Source organism: Athalia rosae, chromosome 4, assembly GCF_917208135.1.
Source record: "Athalia rosae chromosome 4, iyAthRosa1.1, whole genome shotgun sequence".
NCBI lineage: Eukaryota > Metazoa > Arthropoda > Insecta > Hymenoptera > Athaliidae > Athalia > Athalia rosae.
The window spans coordinates 2,909,615-2,931,846 of record NC_064029.1 but is presented as its reverse complement, the minus strand read 5'-3'; the positions used below and the strand labels follow the sequence as shown (position 1 = coordinate 2,931,846).

The 22,232-nt window shown below is 38.6% G+C and overlaps 3 protein-coding genes across 15 annotated transcripts; 1 reads left to right on the top strand and 2 right to left on the bottom strand.

Annotated features, from left to right (window-relative positions):
* Nucleotides 1-51: 51 nt before the first annotated feature.
* Nucleotides 52-6,861, bottom strand: LOC105690315 (cysteine and histidine-rich protein 1 homolog). 2 transcript variants are annotated; one of them, XM_048653873.1, is made up of 6 exons: nucleotides 6,228-6,861; nucleotides 1,781-2,019; nucleotides 1,478-1,689; nucleotides 1,185-1,345; nucleotides 808-1,028; nucleotides 52-714 (listed from the first exon to the last, which is right to left on the bottom strand). In XM_048653873.1, the coding sequence occupies exons 1-6, from the start codon at nucleotides 6,459-6,461 to the stop codon at nucleotides 687-689; spliced, it is 1,095 nt and encodes a 364-aa protein (XP_048509830.1). In that variant the 5' UTR covers nucleotides 6,462-6,861; the 3' UTR covers nucleotides 52-686. The 2 variants fall into 2 exon arrangements, with proteins under 2 accessions (XP_048509830.1, XP_012263443.1); XM_012408020.3 differs by having other exon boundaries at nucleotides 826-1,028; nucleotides 6,228-6,857.
* A 346-nt stretch (nucleotides 6,862-7,207) lies between these two features.
* LOC105690326 (kinesin-like protein KIN-14D) lies at nucleotides 7,208-17,835 on the bottom strand. 11 transcript variants are annotated; one of them, XM_012408037.3, is made up of 9 exons: nucleotides 14,860-15,755; nucleotides 10,915-11,310; nucleotides 10,600-10,825; nucleotides 10,002-10,138; nucleotides 9,709-9,930; nucleotides 9,119-9,304; nucleotides 8,901-9,029; nucleotides 8,538-8,778; nucleotides 7,208-8,363 (listed from the first exon to the last, which is right to left on the bottom strand). In XM_012408037.3, exons 2-9 carry the CDS (start codon nucleotides 11,041-11,043, stop codon nucleotides 8,293-8,295), a joined length of 1,341 nt encoding a protein of 446 aa, XP_012263460.2. In that variant the 5' UTR covers nucleotides 11,044-11,310; nucleotides 14,860-15,755; the 3' UTR covers nucleotides 7,208-8,292. The 11 variants fall into 11 exon arrangements, with proteins under 11 accessions (XP_012263460.2, XP_012263463.2, XP_048509829.1 ...); XM_012408040.3 differs by having other exon boundaries at nucleotides 14,903-15,755; XM_048653872.1 differs by lacking the exon at nucleotides 14,860-15,755 and adding an exon at nucleotides 14,586-14,832.
* LOC105690339 lies at nucleotides 13,213-22,187 on the top strand. Of its 2 annotated transcripts, XM_048653868.1 has the most exons (10): nucleotides 13,213-13,811; nucleotides 14,119-14,301; nucleotides 19,640-19,791; nucleotides 20,121-20,442; nucleotides 20,586-20,722; nucleotides 20,876-21,047; nucleotides 21,132-21,326; nucleotides 21,412-21,608; nucleotides 21,702-21,845; nucleotides 21,923-22,187. In XM_048653868.1, exons 3-10 carry the CDS (start codon nucleotides 19,714-19,716, stop codon nucleotides 22,061-22,063), a joined length of 1,386 nt encoding a protein of 461 aa, XP_048509825.1. In that variant the 5' UTR covers nucleotides 13,213-13,811; nucleotides 14,119-14,301; nucleotides 19,640-19,713; the 3' UTR covers nucleotides 22,064-22,187. The 2 variants fall into 2 exon arrangements, with proteins under 2 accessions (XP_048509825.1, XP_012263488.2); XM_012408065.3 differs by lacking the exons at nucleotides 13,213-13,811; nucleotides 14,119-14,301 and adding an exon at nucleotides 18,651-18,920.
* Nucleotides 22,188-22,232: the final 45 nt, after the last annotated feature.

The window sequence follows — 22,232 nt, the reverse complement described above, 5'->3', positions numbered from 1 at the left end:
TCAGGAAGGTATGGTATACTCTGAATCAAATAATGTTTGGTTTTTTCTCAGTAGGTTTGATAGAGAATTTATTTAAATCTACACATATATCATGTTCACATACTGAATTCAGTTTCTTAGAATCTAATGCATTAGATAGTATAGATTTTTAATCACGATTCTATTACATAAGCTGCAGTTAGTTACCTAAATCGTGCCTTATTCAATGGTCTCCTGAAGTAAAGCCTGATCGGTCATTTCACAGAAGATGCTTATATATTTGAAGAATTAGGAAAGTAGGTAAAAAATCTATCATCGAAAGTTAAATAAAATTTTTGAAGTGTAAGAGTAAAAAAAATCGAGACTTACTTTCGATAAATATTCAAATATACGTCTATACATATAAAGATATATACATATACATATATATTCGCGTATATCTATATCTATATCTTCATGTATCATGATATAGCTCATTAAGTATATATCTTTTTTCTCTTACTTAAAGATCTACAGGATGAACAATCAGCGAAAAAAACATAAATCAAAAATTTATACGTATAATAACTCTAGTAATATGTAAATGTACGTAATTTACTTATGTTATATGTACTATGTTACGTGGTTTCAGTTGCCCTAGTGAGAATTTTTCAAGTTTCCATCCCACCGCCAAGTAGCAGATCAATATTTCCGAGTAATCATGACCTCTACTTCGATGCCAGAAACATGATCAGTCTGAAAGTAATCAAAAAAATGTGATGATTAGCTTTCCACTCACCCTATGGATGGTCTGAAACCAAGGTTGGGAAAAAACGGGGAAAAAATTACCGTGGAATGTGAACGTACCGAAAGTTGATAGCCTTTGCAGCTAAGAGTCTGTTGCACTCCGCTGTATCGGGTAAGGGAAGAGGTAGGTACGGACTCTCATTTTCCTGTTCGGTGAAGTCGAATCTGTGGATTCTTGGTTGAACTTTCATATCTCCGAAGGGTCCTTTCAGTATCAGATAATGCAGAGGCAAAGGATACGTGGTTTTAGTCTTCAGAATCAGCTACCATCATGGAAAAAAGAAAGCACTTACGTCTGAAAACGAGCGTATGCGACGAAAAAAAGGTACGACTCATAGTCGGCACGCATAACGTCGTGTTACCATTGTTTAATTATACAATACCAGGATTAACGGAATTTAGAACGATAAAAAACATACTTGATAAGTCATGTCGCGTTCGGAACTCTGGGTTGGATCCCGTTGGCTGTTGTTGATGCGAGCCTTGACGACCCACTGATTATTGAATGCGGTAAATCTCGAAGTTTCGTAAAACAATTTATGAACAAATTCGTCGGTGCGGTACGGCTTCATTTGGAGATCTTTCATAAATAAAGGTGACAATTAATTACAAAATACACATAGATTAGAGTTAGATAAAAAATATTGCGACAAAAAGCTCGTTCAACCAAGTTATACAATGTGAGTGATGAAATTCATGACTGAAAACCAACCCTGGAATGTAATTTTTTCATATGACAAGAGGTCGAAAACACTGTCGTAAAGACGACGCTCCTCGAGTGTTCTGGCATCAATATCTCGAAGGGCTTCCATCACATCAGCCCCGGTGCGATGGGGATGAACGCAGTGCGTCTCATGCTCCGCTCCTTCGTGGCTTGGTCCCCTCCAAGGACACCCGATGCGGCTGTATTTGCAGCTCGATATCCTGCGAAGTAACCGTCGCAAAATTTTGTAATAATTTTTGCGCGGTAAATCAGTAATTGAAAATACAATTTACTCCAGCTGCGCGGCGTTACCTTTCCTCGCACATCGTGTCTTCGTGACGTTCCAAAGAATTTCTTGGAAATTCTTTAGCGCAGTATTGACATTCGGCCGGTAGTTCGGAAACAGCTTTTTCAACAGCAAGATTTCTCGATGCTGATGTTTTGCTGATTTCTATCCGACAATTCGGACAAGTGGCGAGTTCGTCGCGGAGCCTAGCATCGGCCAATACGTGAGTGAAGCATCCGGCGCACATCAAGTGTCCATTAGTGCACTGTAATCACCATTGCAAGAAAATTAGAGTAAGAGTCGAAACTAATTTTTATTTGCTATCATAGAATTATAATTGTCGAATGAAATTATTCAAAATTTGTCCATGTCCCAATGAGTCATGATGACGTAATTATCTCATTTCCAATACTTTCAATGGAACGAATGCTACGACAAAACTGTTTATCATGTGACTTTCTTTTGTGGGGGAATCAGCAGCCTCGTCACGTGGACATTCATATTTATAAATACGTACAACATATAAATATTAATGTGACACGTGATTGAGGGAATTTTTGGATCGACGGACAAGTGATTTCCGGTGTACGGAAAAATAATTAGACGGTAGGCAAAATGTTTTATAAATTCGTGTAACGATGCAGAGCTGTAAGATAAAATGATTAATTTCAAATTCAACTTTTTAGCTCATCACATTTATGATTGGAATGGTGATACAGTCGCATTATGAAATATCACACATGCGACACATAATTCTAAGCTTATGAATATGCCTGCGCTGCTACTTCGCTGATACCAAACCTGAAACACAAAATCGTAAGTTCAGTGTTAATTATTTGCGAACACCTCCATCACGGAATAAATTAAAAACATTTATACTACACAGGTGAATAATGGTAATAATTAATCTCTACGGAAACGGGAGATTGAGGATAACATATAAGGGGTTGGTTTTCACATTCGAAATAACTAATTTGAAGTAACCTTCGTTAACTCTCTTTATTTTATTCTAAAAACCTTTTGCGCTACATTATGTACAAAAGTTGATTAGATCGGCTCGATCATCCTTGGTCATTAGTAATTTAATAACTCATGAGTTTTTAGGGAGTATATTTACGTATATATATTTTCTTTTTAAATATAAAATCCTATCAACTAGATGTTTATGAAAAAATTAATTTCATCTCTATAAGTACAATGAGTAAATACCATCTACGTAGTTACCTATATTATAAACGTATTAATTTATTACATATTATAAATCAACATACTACAAAATTAATCTGGCGTTAGTATTGCTTTAATTTTGATAACTGCCACTTTTTTCACCTTTACTCTCTCTCTTTTTATAAAATATATGCATGTGAAATTCCCAAGCGGCGCAATCGAACAAATCAATTGATGATAGAAAAAAAAAATAAAAATCTGTGATGGGGGATACTGTAACAATGATTTGTGAATCATCATATTCTCAGCTATTTGATTTATGTTATAAATACCTATATACGTATATATTTTTAAGATGTATGCATCACATGTTAATGGTTGTTACGCATATACTATGCATAATGGAGAGAGTGAATTTCTTTCCAGTGTATTTTATTTTATATCTCCATTCATACGTTGTTCTATTTATAGCTATTTTTTGACAGAACAAAGAGTGATCTGAAATGATTCTTTTTACCTATACAGTAAGATCTTTTGAGGTATAATCCTAACATGAATCATGCCCCCTTACTCTGAAATCAATGAAATAGTTACTGCGTAAATATTCTTTTATCTTAATGATTTTTCTATACTTGCCATGGGCAACAGTTGGGGAAAGTTTACTTTATTTTACTTTCGATCCAGGAGGTGCGAGGAAAACTAATTATAGACCGAGCATACCGGAGTTTTCTGCCGAGAGCATCCCGCATCTAATTTAGTACCTAATTGTTTTTAGTGGCTATAGCTATGTACCTCAAGAACTAACGGTATAGATGCGTGTACGTATACCTCTGTGGTGAAGAAAAATAAGATGAAAGAATTCATCAATGAAAATGATGAAGCAAAACTGCGATATTTTTGCTGACTGGGCTTTGGATAACGGAATTACGCCAGCTGCTCGTTTTCATCGTCAACGATATCTGTAACCTTCGATGTACCTTCTCAATCTACATCTAACCGTTTTCTTAGCTTTACGTATCGAGGAAATTCTCTTCGAAGTTCATCGTTCTACGTCAAATAACTCCGAAATTTTCTAATCCTAGGTGGGGCCCTAGGATTTTCTCGCGGGTGTGGACCCTACGGAAGAAGGGTTGAATCTAGTTTCGTGTAACATTTTATTGACCTCGATGCATCAACATAATGCAGAAACTTTCAGTCGCAGATAGTCACTGATATCATCAACCGTTGATGATCTTTGAACTATATTCAAGATTGAAACTGTGACAACGAAGGAAAAAACCAACGCTCGTACAGTCATTGCAGCTTGTGGAAAAACCGTCGAGCATCGGTGATCCAACAACGATGCTCGTTATCATTAATGGCCTGTCCCAGTGCTTATAATCAAAGGAAAATAATCGTCAACTAGGAAATAGAAAGAAATATTCACAGCGGAGGCGGCTTGTTCTTCGATTGACGAGGAGCGCTATTACCATTATCGTCGAGTTGAAGTGTTCGCTAGAGTACCAGGACTACTCGCGATACCGTTGCCTATGTGAGTACATCGCAAGCAAGGAATTCTTACTTCGTTGTAAAACTTAGGCAAATCATAGAACGGACGTAGCAACGAATTGCTGGATGTCGCCGAAACGATAAAGCAAAATAATCAGTCATTAAAAGATTCGTTGGGGTTGAGAGAATGCGGAAGACAAGGAAGTAGTTTGATGATAAAATGAATTTATTAGATGGAAGTAAAAGATTATTTGAGAAACTCGCTGGTGTATGGTATAATAATTGGATTTAGAATCATGTGAACCGATGAATGCAGTTGAGCGACCGCCGTTGTGCGCAGTTAAAATTCAACACCTCCGCATACGTATGTATAAGTAAGTGGATGTGATTAGATATATTAAGCATGTAAAAAAAGTACTGCGTAGAAGGAAATAGAGCAGCAGCAGGAAGGCTCAAGGTTACGTAATGTTTCAACGGAGGTGCAGCGTTATTTCTGCAGTTTGAACGACGATGCGACCAGAGATTAGGATGAGGTCACGAGCAAACGCCGATATATTTGTACGTCGCTGCGATTTATTGTCAGAGATTAGTGTACGTACATCATACGCCGAAGCATTCGATATGTATATACATACATACGTGTACATTAGGTCGAACTTTCGTGCTTTGTTTGCCAGACGTGAGACTCTGAACTCCATCTTGACCATTGCCTTTTATTGATTTTTTCAAACTCCATTCAGCGTGGAAGAGCACAACGTGTAATACTGAGGAGGACAAATGACTAAAAGAAAAATTCATGGATAACATTTCGGTTTATTGAAAAATTTATTCATGCTTCTGACTGTCGTTCGATTGAGATTCAATAATCCATGTTTCGAATTAATTTCTCTCCTCGACTTGGTTTTTAATCATGTTCACGTGTTTCTTCCATTGAGGGCTGGTATAAAGATCGGAGTCAGTCGGAGTAGAAAAAGAAAATTAAAAATTAAAAAGAGAACGGAATTTTTGCTTGTAATAATTATAGCGTAAAATCACATACCTTTTACTGCTTCCTCTGTATTTATACATTGTTTGTCGTACAATGACATTGTATTTATTCGTGGTCTATTCGACGAATATCTAAATTTCATTGGGAACGTTAACAACAGTTTGAACTTTTTGACAGATCTCGCATTTGACGTTATTAAGAACAAAATGGTAATTAGGACAATTAATCGGGCTGTATAATCGAATGCGATAATTGTTGATAAGAATTTCACGATTTTATTTATACGTGGGTCTTTGTTTGGATTTGGTTCGACGCGATTTCTGATGTGAGAGCGGATTATTCCAAGTGTGCATGTGTCAAAAATGATTGACAGTTGACAACAGAAACATGACTCAGGATCTTGTTTGAAGTAACGATGTGAGAAATGTCAAAGTTTGACACATCGAAAGCTGAACTAGACCAAACCCGAATTCAATTGCATAGGAAAAAAATCTCCATTTTGTTCACGCCTTTCAGACCAAAAGCTCCCGCATACCGACTAGTACAAGTCAAGAAATCAAGAGAAACCGCCCTTAGGAGTAGATGAATTAAAAATAAATGCGCAGTGCGACAAGTTATGAAATGTAGGCATTGAAGCGTGAATATTTCGTCTCATATCATTTGGCGAGTATTCTGATTAAACGTCAAATGGAATGAACAGCTGTTCGTTGTTAAATGATTTCGTCAGAGGAAACAGGCGCGTCTGGTCCCGGACATCGTGGTCGTCGAGTAAGACAAAGAATGTTAAGGAGTTTGTGTTAGTCGTGTGTTAGAGAGTGAGATGAACATACCTGATAAACGGCTGCCCTGGGCAGATCGAGACAGACGGCGCAGCAGAGGATGCCGCCCAGGCGATGCTCCAACTTTTGTTCAGTTTTTCCATCACTTTTCAATAATTTTCTACGCTTTTTGTCAGGTTCGAGAAAGTCTTCTATTTTCTCTGGCTCGTCACGAATTGGGGCGGTGACACCCACTAGTTCGGAAACACCGCTGGATGATGCAGCTTCGTTACTCGGATCCGCCATCTTTATTGTTTTGATTTTTTGACAAGAGCCAAGTCTCGTCCTCTGCTCGAGGCCTATGCTTCGACGAGAGTCCGATATCCTCAATTTATCCCTTGGACCAGACCCTAATCGAATGGCCGTTCACGGCCAACGAGTCTGACGAAAGGACAACTGTTGGTTACACGAATTAACAAAATATATTTTGTGGCAATGCACTAAAGACCCAAAACTTTGTCGCAAACCCAATTCATAGGGCCAACTGACTGAGATGTGGAAACGCTCAGATCCGGGCTTGGCACGCACGCGATACGGCGTTAGCGTGACTGCGGCTGGACGGCACACGCAACAAATATGATCCTAGGGGAGCACTCAGGGACGTAAAAATGGAAGGGGAAGGAGATGAGGATGACATACCACCACTGCATATCGCATACGTATACATTTGTGTATCAGTGACTCGGGCTTCACGTCAGCTGATCGATGTTCACGGTGCGCAGAATCAAGGGAGAGGTAACCAATCGAAAACACTCGTCGCACGCAACACGTGCAGTATATTCGTTTGAAAGATTAAAGATTTTTCATTCGAGAACGAATGGGAGTAAAAATCATTGACGAACCGCACCAAGGGTATTGAGTGAGAAAGGGGGTTGAAAGGTATTTTGATTCGTTATCTTTTTCCCCCAACATTTGATGGTACTATTTCTTTCAATGCCAACACCCAAGGAATAGTTTTTTAAATGGTAGGAAACTATTTCAACACTTCGAGAGACAATTCAACAAATTTTATTGTACCTAGACATTCTCCCATTCACATCCGACACATTCGATATTTTTCTTCCTGCTGCATAGGTACGAGCAAATACCTCAGGTTGTTCAAACGAACATAATTATAGATGATATTCTGCATCTACTTAATCTGATCAAATGAATTGAACCCAAGGTATGTCATTCTTTGACACTCAATTACAGTATCCCTCTAAACTCTCAATCATAAATACAAAATTTACGCGATGCAATAATCAGATAAGTCGAAGTTTGCCAGTGAGAACACGAGACCCCACACCTATTCAACTTTACATATTTTCTGTGCGGAATAAAATCATACAAAATAAGTAACGTACTCTCACTGCTTTTTTTTTTTTATTCTATAAAATTCGAAAGTAGAATGTAAAAGCAATATATCAAACAATGTTGTACTGAGGTAATATAACTTCGTGACAATGCTATGATCTAGATTATTCAAACACTCGATAGTAACTGGATTCGAAAATTTGCTGTAAGAGTTTACTATGGGTTCAAATCTTATTGGAAGCATAGCACCGTAGCCACGATTCAAAAAAGCTCACCTACCGTTCAGCAAATTTTAATTTATTAATTCTCTGTAAAATGTACAAGAATACTTAACGGGATGGTTGACTAAACTGTTTTTTTTTTTTGCTAAACCTTAAAGAATTTGTACTGTTTTAATTTATATCCTGAATTTGCTCTTTTCTGAGTTCTTCACATAACTGAATAAATAATAGATATATCGATTTCATATTGCTGAAATCATAGAGAATGTACCTTTTCTCACTATATTTACATTTTGTTTCTTTACCATTACTATGCTTACAATATTTTGTTTTCGATGGCGATTCAAGATAAAAATCTTAGTCATTTTTTCTTACCGAAATAACAAGATTTCCCACAAAGCGGTGTTTTAAACAACAACTTGCTTACCCGATCAATTAATTTTCGCTGCTAGTTAATTAGTTCAGTTTATGTACACTTACGTACTATCCTAACACTTGCAAACGTATCATAATATAATTATAGGACCCATTCGGATCCTGGAATTTACTGGACTTCCAAGTTACGCGGGGGTGGGCAACGGCGATCCGGGTTCCACATCCTTCGATGGTCCTGGTGATCCAGTCACCATTTCTAAAACATTTATAAGTACGTATCTATGATTAGATGTGTGCAATATTTCTAAACGGAAAATCTGCAGAGTGCAAGGCTCGATGTAAATGTCTCGCATTCTTTACTCAAAAATGAGAATATGACAAAAAGCGGGATAAGTCAATCAGTCCGATTTGATGGAAAAAAAGCCCTCACCTTCTTGTGCCGTAACACGCGAAATCGTAGAAGTCGGTGAGGAATCTCCAGCTGGATTATCGTTGCCCAATATTTCTTTGATTGAATTGTTTGTTTGAACTATTTCGTTTGACTTAGATTTTCGAAGTTCGGCTACGGAAGCCAACATCGTATCACTCGAATTTTTCAACGAATTGTACGAATCCTCCAAGTTCTTCAGCTTCTGAGACACCTCGAGGTCTTTTACTCTCGTCAATTTGACCTGTGAAAAAAAGAGAAAAAGTCAAAAAAAAATAAAAAATAAATAAGCCAAAATAGAATTGAAGGTGATCGGTGTCATATTCAAGGATTGTAGTGCTTGTGAGAAAAAAATATTTTACTCACATCCTCAACTAATTGGTTAATAGATTCTTGTAGTACTTTTTGCTCACTGTGTTTCGCACATCTACCTTCCAATGTCGAAACTTGCGTGCTGACATTTATGGCCATGTCTTGCGCAGACAGTAGGATTTTCTGAATGAAGATTAAAATTAGAAGAAGGAATCACGTTGGGTATTTGAATTTTTTTCATAGATACAAAGATTTCAAACTTGATGCCTTACGTGATATTTGGCCAGGTCGGCAGCCACCCAATCGATCCTTCTCGTGAGCGTCTCATTGACCCTAGTGAGATTGGTCGTGAGTTCCGAGATAGTGGAGCTCATTAATTCGCTTTGCACTTTACTTTCATTCGATAAAACGACCTGAGGTTGTTGGAGCGTAATTTTCGACAGTTCCGAAAGTGAATGCTAAAAAAAAAAAGTACGAGGCTTTACAAATCTCGGATTGAACAATTAATAAAGGACCAATGTGCAAGGTCAACCATTACTAGGATTAAGATTCCGATCACGAATCTTCAAAATCATAGGTACGTCACTCATTGCAAACATTGCTGACATCACCACACGCGAGGAGAAATAGAATTTCCGTTTCTTTGTAACAGGTGGATACTATTGTATTCGAAGAAGCGGATGAGGGAAGTAAAATTAAAACGTAACGATACGAATTAAAAAATGTATCGGAGGTGGTGTCAGCTATCTCTTTGCAAGAGCAATGGTTTTAAAGACGCTCATGAATATTCCACGTCATGTCTACATTCCTCATGTATTCGTTCATGAAACGATGAAAGAGTGTTAATTCTTTGTTGACGAACCTCCATTGTCGTAACATTCTGCAATAGATTGTTCTGCACGTTCTGTATCCTGGTGTTAGCCTCTTTCATCGAGTTAACTGTCGCTCCAAGATCTCTTATTTGGCTACCAAAGGTCCCGACTTCTCCTAACAGAGAATTTAACTTTTTCGGAACATCAACGAGTTCGGGAGCAGCCCTAAGACTTTCCTGTACATCGTGCAACTCGTGTTGGATGTTCGATAGCTGGATGATAAATGAATTATTTTCATAAGATCTCTCACGTTTCTCGAAAAAATCGACCAATAACAGCGTACCTGCGTTGTGAAATTCGTTATTTGAAGATTGATATCATTAAGGCGCGTGAAAATGGTGGTTTGGTTATTCAATAGATCTTTCGATTGAGAATGACACTCGTGAAGAGTATCCTGGACGTTTGCGCTTCCTGCTATAACTGTAACAAATAAGTATCGACAGAGAAAATCAATGGGTGTACTCAAATATGACATAATTTGTCAAGAGTTGAGGACAGTTACGAAAACAGGATTTCCCACCCCCCCAAATGTGGATACTACTCGTAGTGTCTATCAAATATAATGGATGATCAAATAACGCGCAATCAATTGATTTCTCGCATTTTCCAATGCGCTAAGGAGAGTGAATATACATATACCTACACAGTTGCAGAGAAAATTATTACTGATGAAAATCGAAGCAACTTCGTAAACTTTTAGAGCATAGAAAACTTACGCAGCGACATCAAAGTTCAATATATTTATTGCATCGCTATTGAATACCATAGGTGTACAAACAGGTGACGGATATTATAAGATACGTACAAAAACACAGCACACAGAAACACTAAGCGACATGAAAATTAATCAGTTTTCCTCTTGCGGTCTTATATTTATATACCTGTATCCAATTCCGTTCGAAGTGCGCTGAGCTGTTGACGAACGTCGATGAACAACCAGATCAAAGTTGCTGTAGCTAAAACCGATGCGCAGGCAAGGAATGCACTGCATGCTCGTAGTAGACCAGGACAGGTACGACTTCTTCGGCTCCCGCGACATTTCCGACCACCCCGCGTCGAAACGCTCCAATATTCCGATCTATCGTCGCTACTGTCCGTCAAAAGCTCCTTAAAATTGTGAAGAAATAATCGTTACCAAATGAAACGGCAGAGGAGCGACAGAAATCAGGATGATTCTTCTGGCTGATAATTTTTACCTGAGAGCTTCGTTTGCCCGAATTTCTCCTCGTGACGGCATGGGGTGCAGCTAAAGCGTCGAGTTCTTTTCGCTTCTTCATCTTCTTTGTAGGGGGTCTGAGAGGCACGGTGACGGCGACGGAGTCCATTTCAAGGAGGACTACGCTGTCCCCTTCCGTATTATCCTGGGCACCCACTTTACACTATTTACTGCGACACTTACGTTATTAACGATCACCGAGCCGAACAAGATGACCGCATTGGCGTCAATAAATTGATTCCCTCTCAGTATTTCACAAATCACCGTACACGTAGAACTGCACTTTTCAACACTCGATTTTCAATCACCGTACTTCGAATTCCACCGATATATTTCAAGTTCTCAGTCTCCAATAAATTTCAACGCTCTTTCATAACTGAAAATTAAATACACCAATATTTATAACGTACACATTTTTTTTTTTTTTTTTTTCCAAATCCAAAAAAACTCCGAAAGCAGGCCAGCAATCTCAGCTTGTACAGAATTCAAGTCTTTACAGCGTATACTGATTGGAAGAATTCATAAGATGCATGAATAAGAGCGTAAAAACATATTTGCTTGTGATACTAGTGGGTGATAATTAATGGTATAACAACATATAAACTGTTAAATTAGCATCGTCTCAAACGGGGGTGAGTCATAAATAGATTTATCATCGTTTCGTTAACAGCAAAAAAACAAAAAAAGAAAACAGAAAAAAGCATGTACATCAAATCAGTTAAATTCCATTTCAAAGTTTTACACGTGTCTCGTCATTGTTCTATACCAATTGCGTTCATTTCGTTCCAAGGAATTTGATGTAACAGATGTGATAGCAGTTGATTAAACGTAAATAATTCCAAATATATACGTAGCGTTAGATATGGACATATATTTGTAAGCACGATACGACCTTGTTTCGCCTAAGAAACGGTTTCATTTGGTACATATATTCGAAAATGAGAAGGGGATTCAATTCAAAGCTCAGAACAATCGCTCGCCAACGATCAATAACGTCGTAACGGACGGATTTTGAAAAAATCGGGCAATCTTGAATTCTTCTTAATCGCAAAACTAGAATGGAAAAGCCATCGCGACAATTTAACGCTGTACGAAAACGAGACACTGTAAAGATGCAATCGCACGTGCCGACTCTACGTGAGTGGATTTTAAAAATTGTTATGCAAAAAAAGAAGAATTCCTCACAAACCAATCGGATAAAACTCACAGATATCAATTCACCTCAATAAAGCACAAACAATAACGACAGAAACCACAGCATTTCGCGATAAATTTAATCCCTAATCATGTTCTCAGTTGAATATTTGAAAAAAATTCGACCAAAAACCCAGAAGAATTGTGCAAGAGGAAAATGACGAGCTTCTCGCCGTTCGATCCTCTGGACTGTGTGTTTAAAGAGTCTGGCTAACAACACCAGCTCTGTATTCTTATCAATCGTCGCCAAAGTCACGACTGACAAGACGTCAAGGCAAGTCAGGCGACCTAGTCATAGGTATACATACACCATATGATAATGCCGCACAACCGGTAGATCGTTGTGTTATAAGGTGCAAAACCACTACACACGAAAACTTTAACTATATGTACGTATGAAAAAAGTTAACGCGTCTCGAGCCAAGACGAAAAGTAAAACCAGCAGGTGAAACGGAGAAGTTTGCGGCACGCGATAACAGCCCAGCAGCTCCTACAGAACTTTTTCACCCATGGAACTGATATACCGAGGTATCTACAGCTGTGACCGTGCGGTAGCTAAAAACGAGATTACATGTAACGCATTTAAATAGAAAATAGAAAAAATAAAAAATGGAATGCTTAAAAATGAAAATAAATGGAGAAAGAACGGTTTGATCAGCTGTTTCAACGATTCAAATATATGTATAGGTATACGTAGATGGAAAAAATGATTTTGCTAATGGTGGAACGTTTTTAACATTTTGTATTCAGACTCCATTCTATTTTTGATACCGCCCAACGAATGAGATATATTTTTTTCTTTCTTCTTTTTATAAAAACTAATTATACACCGACTAAATAATGATACGTGACGACCGACGAAGTGCCAAATTATACGTATGTACATGTTTATTACACGTGTTACATAGAAATGTACACACGTATACAATAATTAGGAGGGAGTATTAGTGCGCTGATTGTCGGGCGTCCAATAAGAAAGAAGAAAAACTTTTTTTGTACGTACAGTGCTATCGGTGAACCTCATGGCTCCAATATCGACTTTATGTTTTGCAAAGAAAATAAAATAAAGAAAGGAAAGAAGTATTTGACAGATGCGATAACCAACGCGGGTGTACTGTATCGCTCATTATAAAAGTGCGAGGAAAAATACAGTTGTTCAAACAGAGAAGGTATACACGTCTCATCGGTGAACATAATTTCGTGGTCCTTACGAATTGTGGAAATAATGAAATTTTCAACGAGGACTTTTGATAATAAGTGAATTTCATATTCGGTAAAAACACGAGCAGATTATTGACGAGTTAAAAATTGTACGCTCGAAAAATCGGCTTTATCGTGCGGAAATTTTAAACAATCGTGTAATTACAGGTACAGTACCTAAAACCGACACGTAAGATCGTCGTTGAATGTATTTACATGAATTTGATTCGAAGGAAATTGCCACCACACCTTTGCAGGTGATGGCTATAGTATCGATTTAGTCCGCAGAGAGGGTGCAATAAGTAATCTATAAACGATCGAAGTAGTTCCAAGCGGTTTTACACCAGCTAAATGTTTCACGTGATGTGTTATACCTACGTAGTACCTAGAGACAACAGTCTGCACTTGGCCTCCTTTCTCGTATCGCGTCGAGGCGAATAGCCTTTGGCGAAGGTCGCATTGATTTCAATTGAATATTCAACGGTTTGTAACAATTATTTTCTATTTTATTTATTTATCTATCTATTAAATATCATGGAAAATCAATATTACATGTCCCTCTGTATAAAATCCCAACCGAATATACGCACATTACTGAATGTTATTATTAGCGAAAAAGTTCCACAGTGTGCAGGACAGATAAGGGAAAAAAAAATAAAGAAATTGTTATCGTGTCGTTATCAATAGGCCGATATTATAAAGCGTGCGTATCAAGTAATCCGATGTAAAAAAAAATTCACTTTGTGCAACGTTTTGTAATTTTATACTATAGTTCGTTTATTTTTTTAAGATCCGACCATTAAATGACTCGGTGATGAAATCTGAACGTGAATCAGCTGGTCCCGCAGTTCAGCAAGAGGAATCTGTGCGGCGAAAAACAACTCGCAGGATTGAAGGAAATCCCTCGGATCACGTATCATCATTCGCGAGAAATGACCATACGACACGTAACACCGTGATGACAGCGTTATAGGTATGTTTCTCAATACCGTGGAGATAAGGTAGTCGTAGGCGACAGGAGTTTTTTATTCTCCAAATTGATACTTGTAAGTTTTAAACTAACGATAGGTATCGACTGCTAATCTCAATTGTACTGATTACTTATTGTTTCTTGATTTGTCATATCTTTTTAACTGGTCCGTTGAATGAGTGTCCGCGGAATTGATGATATGAAATTATGCAAATTCGATTCAACGGATCTTGGAGTCGGTACAATTAATCTAATTAGTTGATAAGGTTCGTGAAAAACCGGCATACCTCGGGGAATCTGTCATACGTTCGAATTCGAGTTCGAATTAATTTTCGAAAATGGAACAGCTCAATCGGTAGACACCGGCGAACGATGTTGATGATTCGAAACAAAATATTTGTGATATACCATGCCAGATTTCAACCTGTCATCTACGTTGTCATAATATTTTTTTCCTTTCGAATGGGAATAAGAATTCGTATCGCAACGGTTAAATTTTGAAATGAAAAAAAAACGGTACATATAATCTCCTTGGTCGGACACACGGAACAATTTGTATACCTCTGTAACAATTCGGTTATGACTTTCACGAAATTTTTTTTACCACCAATCCCAGATCAACTGATATCTGCTCTCGATAATCCTTGAATAATTCACACGTGTAATGAACTTATTCCACAATCTGTCACTATCGCCTCTTTTCAACCAATGTTCGTGCATTAAAATATCAATGGTCTCACAAAGTTCGAGGTAATCTACAGAGTAGTAGACGGTTTTAACTGGCTAAAGACGAGTCGAGAAATGGATCAGGTTCGTCGCGACGGGGTACCGGCCGCGATTACAGCTGTCAGCAATACTGACTCATGACTGTCACTCACTTCCTGACTCGACGTGTGACGCTTTAGAGAATAAATCTGACTGCTGGCACCGACGACGAATGTCTAAGATTCAAACTGAATCAACCCCTGCTATCTAATCTCCAACGATAAGTCAATGAAATCAGGAAGGCCGGTGTTGACCGAAGACTAATGAGGCACAAAAGGATTCGAGGCATCCCAATATCCTCGTACTTTCGAGCCACACATAGCTACCCACTAGTAAAACGAGGTGGTTCATCGCGCAGGCAAAATCGTCGACGTGCGCCTTCTCTATCGATCTGTAGGGGAGAGCGCCAAGGCAAAATTTTAGATCTATTACAGGGCGACATTTGGAAACTTCGAATTTCGAAAATTCAGGATTAAAGTAATGGAAAGTGAATTTTTGCGCAGATGTTCCCGAAACGAACGGACGCGTCAACATTTTTTGTTCGTAAAAATTATTTTTACGCTAACTGTGGACAGGGGCGTCGCCCTCTTCTTATCGCTGCACACCTGCATAGTTTTTCAATACCACACCATGAATAATTGTAATTCAGATACACCCAGTGGGATTCGTAGACGTCTTTCCACCCCGATCAAATCACCGCACAGGAAATGCTTTTCTGACGATGTCTTGAGAAACTTTATTTTTTTTTAATCCGAAGAATTTCGCGATAGATATTCCAATTATATTTGCTATTTTATTTGTCTTCTTGACATAGATTGGTTGCGGAAGAGGATTCTCACCTTTTCAGAATAATGTTATATAGTCAACGAAATGTAAAGAGAGGACGAAATTTTCGAAATTGAGGAAGATTGGAGTAGGATAAAGAGGGGGTAGAACACAAAAAAAGGTCGATGAGTCCGAAGAGTATATATTGTAAAATCATTTTTGACATGGTCTCAGGTTAAAAGTTTTTTCGAATTTCATGACGCTTCCATCAGGATGCGATGGGCTATGTATTCGTCTATTTCCTGTTTGAGTTGCACTCAAACAACCCACGCGTTCGCGGGTTTTCAGGACATCGATCGTCGACGTGAAATCTTAATATATAATAGACACGACCCATATCTCTCGAAGAGGTAAAGGAAGATTTGAAGACTCTTGTCTAACGTGTAGGAAACCAGAAGTCAGAGGATACAAAAATACTGACGAGGAAAAGAAGAAATTAAAATAATAAGGCAGCTTGGTCCTCCAACTTACCGACTCTCTTACGTTTGAGGGAACTTCTATTTTCGTTATTATCCCTACAAATTTATTCTCAGATATCAATTCCCTCTGATCTTGATTTTTTCAAGCAAGCAATTGCCAAAGTTATGGGCAGCTTAACTCTATCTACTAACTGATCTGCGGTTCGACTGTCAAAAATGATTAGCACCACAAGGGTTAAATGAACATATAAATACAGGCATGTGATGCATGTGACAGAGCATACAAATCTTGCATTATACGTAACATGGTAAAAAGTATACTCAGCGCAAACATTTTGTAATGTGAATTTCTAGAATTCTGCATTACCATTCTATTACCATTTCCAAAGCATTGCAACGTCCTAGTTTCTTTTTCAATTACTCCATCAATATTTTAATTTTCATCATAATAATCCTCATTATGAATAAAGTACACACCAAAATTTGATAAGTTAATAGAAGATAGATGAGACCTTTCATTTGGCTTTACTTCCATAGAATGTCTTTCCAAACTCCAGCTGCATGTTGTATTACACAATATATGAATAAAAATACAACTGCGTTTACAGAACTCAAATCTAGCTAGACAACTGCTGGTAAAATACTGCCAAGGTAAATAAATATTGCATGCAGAATTCTCTATTTTGTTCCCTATGTAGAGATTCATCTTGATTCGCATTTAGCCTGCCAATTTTGGTGGGAAAAAGGAGATGTCGTTGGGCTTCCCAGATAATATTCAGTCTTTCACTGACCTGATCTGATGTTTGCATCCATTTTTCTGATATCGCTGTACAAGACAGCAGCCAGCCAAGAGAGTGCTAATAGCCATAACGTTATTAAAACAGCAGCTAGCCACAAGACAACTGCTCTTGTTTGGGATTTGCTGCAACCACATGACCCGTCACGTTTTTCTCTAATGGAAACACCAGACTTGTAACGCCTGATAACACAAAAAATGATTTCAATAATAATTATAAAAAGAAAATGAGGCCTACTTGAGGTTATGTTTGTTTGTTAACATGATTCTATAACTTTGACGTAATTTTAATTAGTAGAAATAACATCAATAAGTAAATTTTCATATTTGACAGCAGCTTTTACCTCTTAACTTTTTTCTTTCTAGGTGTGAGTTGCACTATATCCGAAATAGCGGATTCACTATCGGATAGTAGATCCAGCAAATTAATTGTCTCTTTGTTATTTTTTGCCTCCATATTGGGCGGTAACTTGTGGTCCATGTCAAATAAAATGATTAATGCACTGCAAGGTTGTTGATATTCGAAAATGGATCATCAACACAACATAACCATACTTTGAAAAAAAAATGTCATGACACTTTCACTTTTGACAGATGGGCTGTGCACCTACCAAAACGCCCGGAATTAACTTAAATCTTAATAATACATTAATTATTGCATTTTATTGCTTTAATTCACGATTCTTCGTGGGTGTCTTAACTATTATCACATTGCAAACTTTACAAAAACCTGGACCATAACGAACTGATCTGACAGTCACGTGGATGACTACAGCAGCGCAGTATAACGTTAAGCGCCAGAACCGATGATCACTTTCCATTTTCAATTCAAAAAATTCCAAAGATAAAAAAGAATTATCATGCTGATTATAAAAATTGATCCGCAATAAACCTCAGTCAAAATGATTCAGAAAGTAATTGACATTGTTTTGTATCTAGTCAACATCAGCTTTGGCATCTTATTGAGATGATGTCTTATTGGGATCTATAAATAAATCATCGTGAAAATGTTTATGATTAGCATAACTCGTTTGATGGCATACTATCGAACCTTGCACACCACTGCAAAATACATGATTTACACCTGATGATTATTGACCTGATCGATTATTATACTGTTCATTGAAAAAAATTATTTTTTCATCAACATAAAATTTCAGAAACAGCCCGAAGCTCATGATTCAAAGTAACTCCACGAAGTCCTTGAAATGATCATTTACCCTGAAAAAATGACCAGTATGATACAGTAGGTTGAAATGGCGATAATTTCACGGATTCATAAGGTTGTAAAATCCGTTATGGAAATTAATTCTGTTAAGAAGAAGTTATTTTTAATAGTTCATGAAGAAAAATGATCAACGTGTAGATCATTAAAAAATTATTGTCTGAAATTTTTAGTATCGGTCTTATGGCCGGAGATGACAATCGGGGGATTCACGACAAGTCTTTCGTTCGGGAAGAGTAAACTTGTTGGCAAAAGCAACCGCGTCTTTCTGATATTGAGACGATTAAAGGTCTGGTTTTGCAGTGGTCAGTGTGGAATCTCGTAACCAGTCTTTCCTCCTCTTTCGAACGGACCGGTGCTATCTCTGAGCCTTTGATCTCAGTTCACCTCTGCGATTTACGTGTCAACCATTTTTTAACGTTTAACTATCTCTACATTATCTGCTACTGACAGTGAATCCAAACATGATCGAGCTCTGATTCTTTGGACATTATATTCATATAAGAGGGATAGGATTTTCCTCTCAGGCACACAATGAATTTCAAACAAGTTCTTTTCGTTGCGATTCTCGCGGTGTTGCAAACCGTTCAAGGTAAGCCTGATAAAAACCTTCGAAGTAATGAATAACATTCGTTACTAACGGATTTCTTTATAACGTGTATCCTCAATCGCAGAGTCAACAATCATATTGAATTTTGAAGCAATATATGGTCAAATGCATTGCAATTAAGGTCGAAGACATTAAAAGGTGTTCAGATGTGGTGACATTCGAAAAATTAACTAGTTTGGTGTTCAAGAAGCATATAGGCAGACCAGTCTGTAGACATGCGGTGAAAACCTTGGAATAATATTTTTATTTCACCGAAATGTCTTGAACGTATGCTGCGTGAATATGATGCGCGATATGCGATGATTCTTTGTATCAATAAACAATCATCGACGTTGATAAAATCACAATAACATATACTCGCTGATCTCTACCATTGACGACTATTGCAGAATTTTGTGTCTGACTCGCTGTATCTGTAAGCTATAGTATCATCATGTGTTTTTGTATCGTATCCGGCACGAGATCGCGAGTAAGTGTTCGTAATATATTCATACAGATGAATACAACGCTATAAAATATCGAATCATCTTTGTAATCTGGCGTATGCGGCTTCGTGTAGGAAATCCGGTTATTCTGCGGTACTTTGCGACGTGAACTTCAGTGTTATTTACTTTACTATAAATTTAAGTTCGCTAACTTTGTCTTGTCATCCATAATCCTTCGTATATCGCCAAAATATGTATGAATAATTCCATTCCCAGTTAGGAGCAACGACGTAAAGACGCTCTACACAAATGGCTACTACTACAGCCAATATTTCCCTCTCGAAGAAAATATGGCTGCGGAAAAAACCCTGCGATTTTCCGTACGTGCGCCAAGGGACGCTCACATTTTACTGGCTCCTTCGCACCAGGTGAGTTCGCGAAATCTACGATATAGCTCTAAGGTTTTATGATTCGCCATTTCCCAAGAATTCTTCAATCGCATTCCGATCAAAGTCAGCAATCAGCATTTCACCGTGCCAGCTATTAATTCTGATAATTTGTCAGTTTTCCTTCTCCCGCCACTGTAGCCGGTACCGAACAGCTCTCTAAAACAGGAAATAAAAACGAATGAATGAATATTCCCGCCTGGCTGGGTTGGAATCCTGATGTATTTATTTTTGTCTTTTCGTTTTTTTTTTCTAATAATTGTAAGCAGATTAACTTAAACGATTCAGGGACGTCGTACATTTTCCCACAGGCTGACGGACCTGTCTACGAAATAGTCCTCGGAGCACACGATAACACGGTAAATTACATAAGGGGAAGATGCCCTTGTCAGGAAGAGCCGAGTGCGACGATCCGTACGGTAAACCTTCTGAATCAGCAAGAATTCCGGAACTTTTGGATAAGGATAAAATCGGACACCCGGAGGACGTTCATTCAAGTTGGTATCGGAGGGAAGGACACCCCTTTCCACGAATGGCGTGACCCACGACCTCTGAACGCCCAGTATCTCAGTTTCCGGTCGGGGACCACAGCGGAGTGGAGATACGGCTATAGCGACAGTAACTACACCATAGGTACGCGGAAATTAGTAATTTTTTAATTTCGATGTATTGAGTCGAACGTAATGTCTGCACGAAGAGTGAAGGGAATCCGCATCATATTTGGGAAGCGCATTCGATCACAGCGAAATAAAGAAACTACCATTATTCCTACCCAGGCGTCTCTAAGGACAAACGGCAATCCGTGGTCACGTCGACAGGATATGGACAATACTTTCCACTATCGGAAATCGTTAGCCATTCAGACGATGCAATAACGCTTTACTTCACCGCCAGAACATCCAAAGAATTTCAAGTGAGCTTTTACGCATAGAGCGTATATTAAATTATACACTGAATTACTCCGGTTCGTCAATTTGAGTTATAATTAAATACGATACATTACAAGGTCTCTTATGACTTAGTTATACACATACGTATATAATACGCACTACTTGTTCCCTCCAAGATTCTTCTCAGCCCTGCAGTAAGCTCTTTGGGCGACGTCTACGAGTTTGGTATCAGCGGAAGAGGAGCGTACGTCCGTCGACGACATCTTGGTGAAAATAAGGCGGCCTTTCAGCAGGACGGATTTTTAAACGAAAGAGAGCGCATCCGATATTGGATTAAATTAACCAGAGGTATGCTCGTCGTGGGTGGACGTTCCGCAGATCTGCAAGAAGGAAATTGAACCGATGAAAAATGACGATACCATTGTATTTCAGACGGTCAGATACTACTGGGAAAAGGTGGCTCAGCGAACCCGGTCCTCCAGTGGAGAGATCCTGATCCTCTATCGCCACAATTTGTCAGTTTCAGTTTGCACAGAGCAAGAGGCGAAGATCCTGACGCGAGCAGTTTCGCAGATGTTCAGTACTCCCTGGGGCCGGACTACACTTTAAATTCACAGGACTGCAGACGTACGAAAATTGACTTGGAATAAGGAGATTGTACCGATGAATAAATGAAAAAGTTTGTCCAAATTTATAATACCGTAAATTTCAGCACGGTGGAGAGAATCTTCGGGTCAACTACCTCCCGGCGCCGTACGAGGTGGGCGCAACTTGAAGGATGAGCTTTTCGTTTGCCGTGCGAATCACGACGGCGATGTTCTTCCCGGAAGTTTTGTACCAGGCAAAGGCCGGAAGGGCGAGTGTCTGGTGTCTTCGAATTTCTTCTCCTACCAAAAGACAGAATTTCAGGTAATCTGAATCCCTTTTCGTTGAAATAATTATACCGAGGACCTCATCTTCCAATGTTTTTCGTGTTACTCTCCCATTTCATCGTTTCGTCAGGTATTGACGGGGTGTCGCTTCACTTGGTCCCCGGCAACTTTGGGGGGTGTACCAGAGGGTGCAGTTTCAGCTGGAGAAACATCCGCGAACATGAAACTGTACGTTTCCAGGGTCACCCACGAGGGCCAGGTGGTAACAGGAAAGGTAATCGTTCGAGAAACGTAACGAAAAATGAACGGCGAACATAATTTTCTTACTTGTTTCATGATTTTTCTTTGCAGCTCCTACCGGAACATCGACTGACTTACATTCCGTTCAACGGGCAGGAACTTCCGTTCACGAACTACGAGGTCCTAGTCAATACGGCACTCGGTCGAGGCTCGTCCGGAAACCGTGGTCAATCACCCCTCATCGGCAAGTGAAGTGTCGTAAGGGAGTTGTCTTATTTTTTCCTCTCTCAATTTTAATTCAGCATTTTATCGCGCCAAACAAGAAACTATCTACTAGAGCCATAGGTACGCGAAATAAAGAATTTTTTCTACCCTACAATCGTCCAGTAGCGCGATAATTTTCTACATCGTCGTATCACTT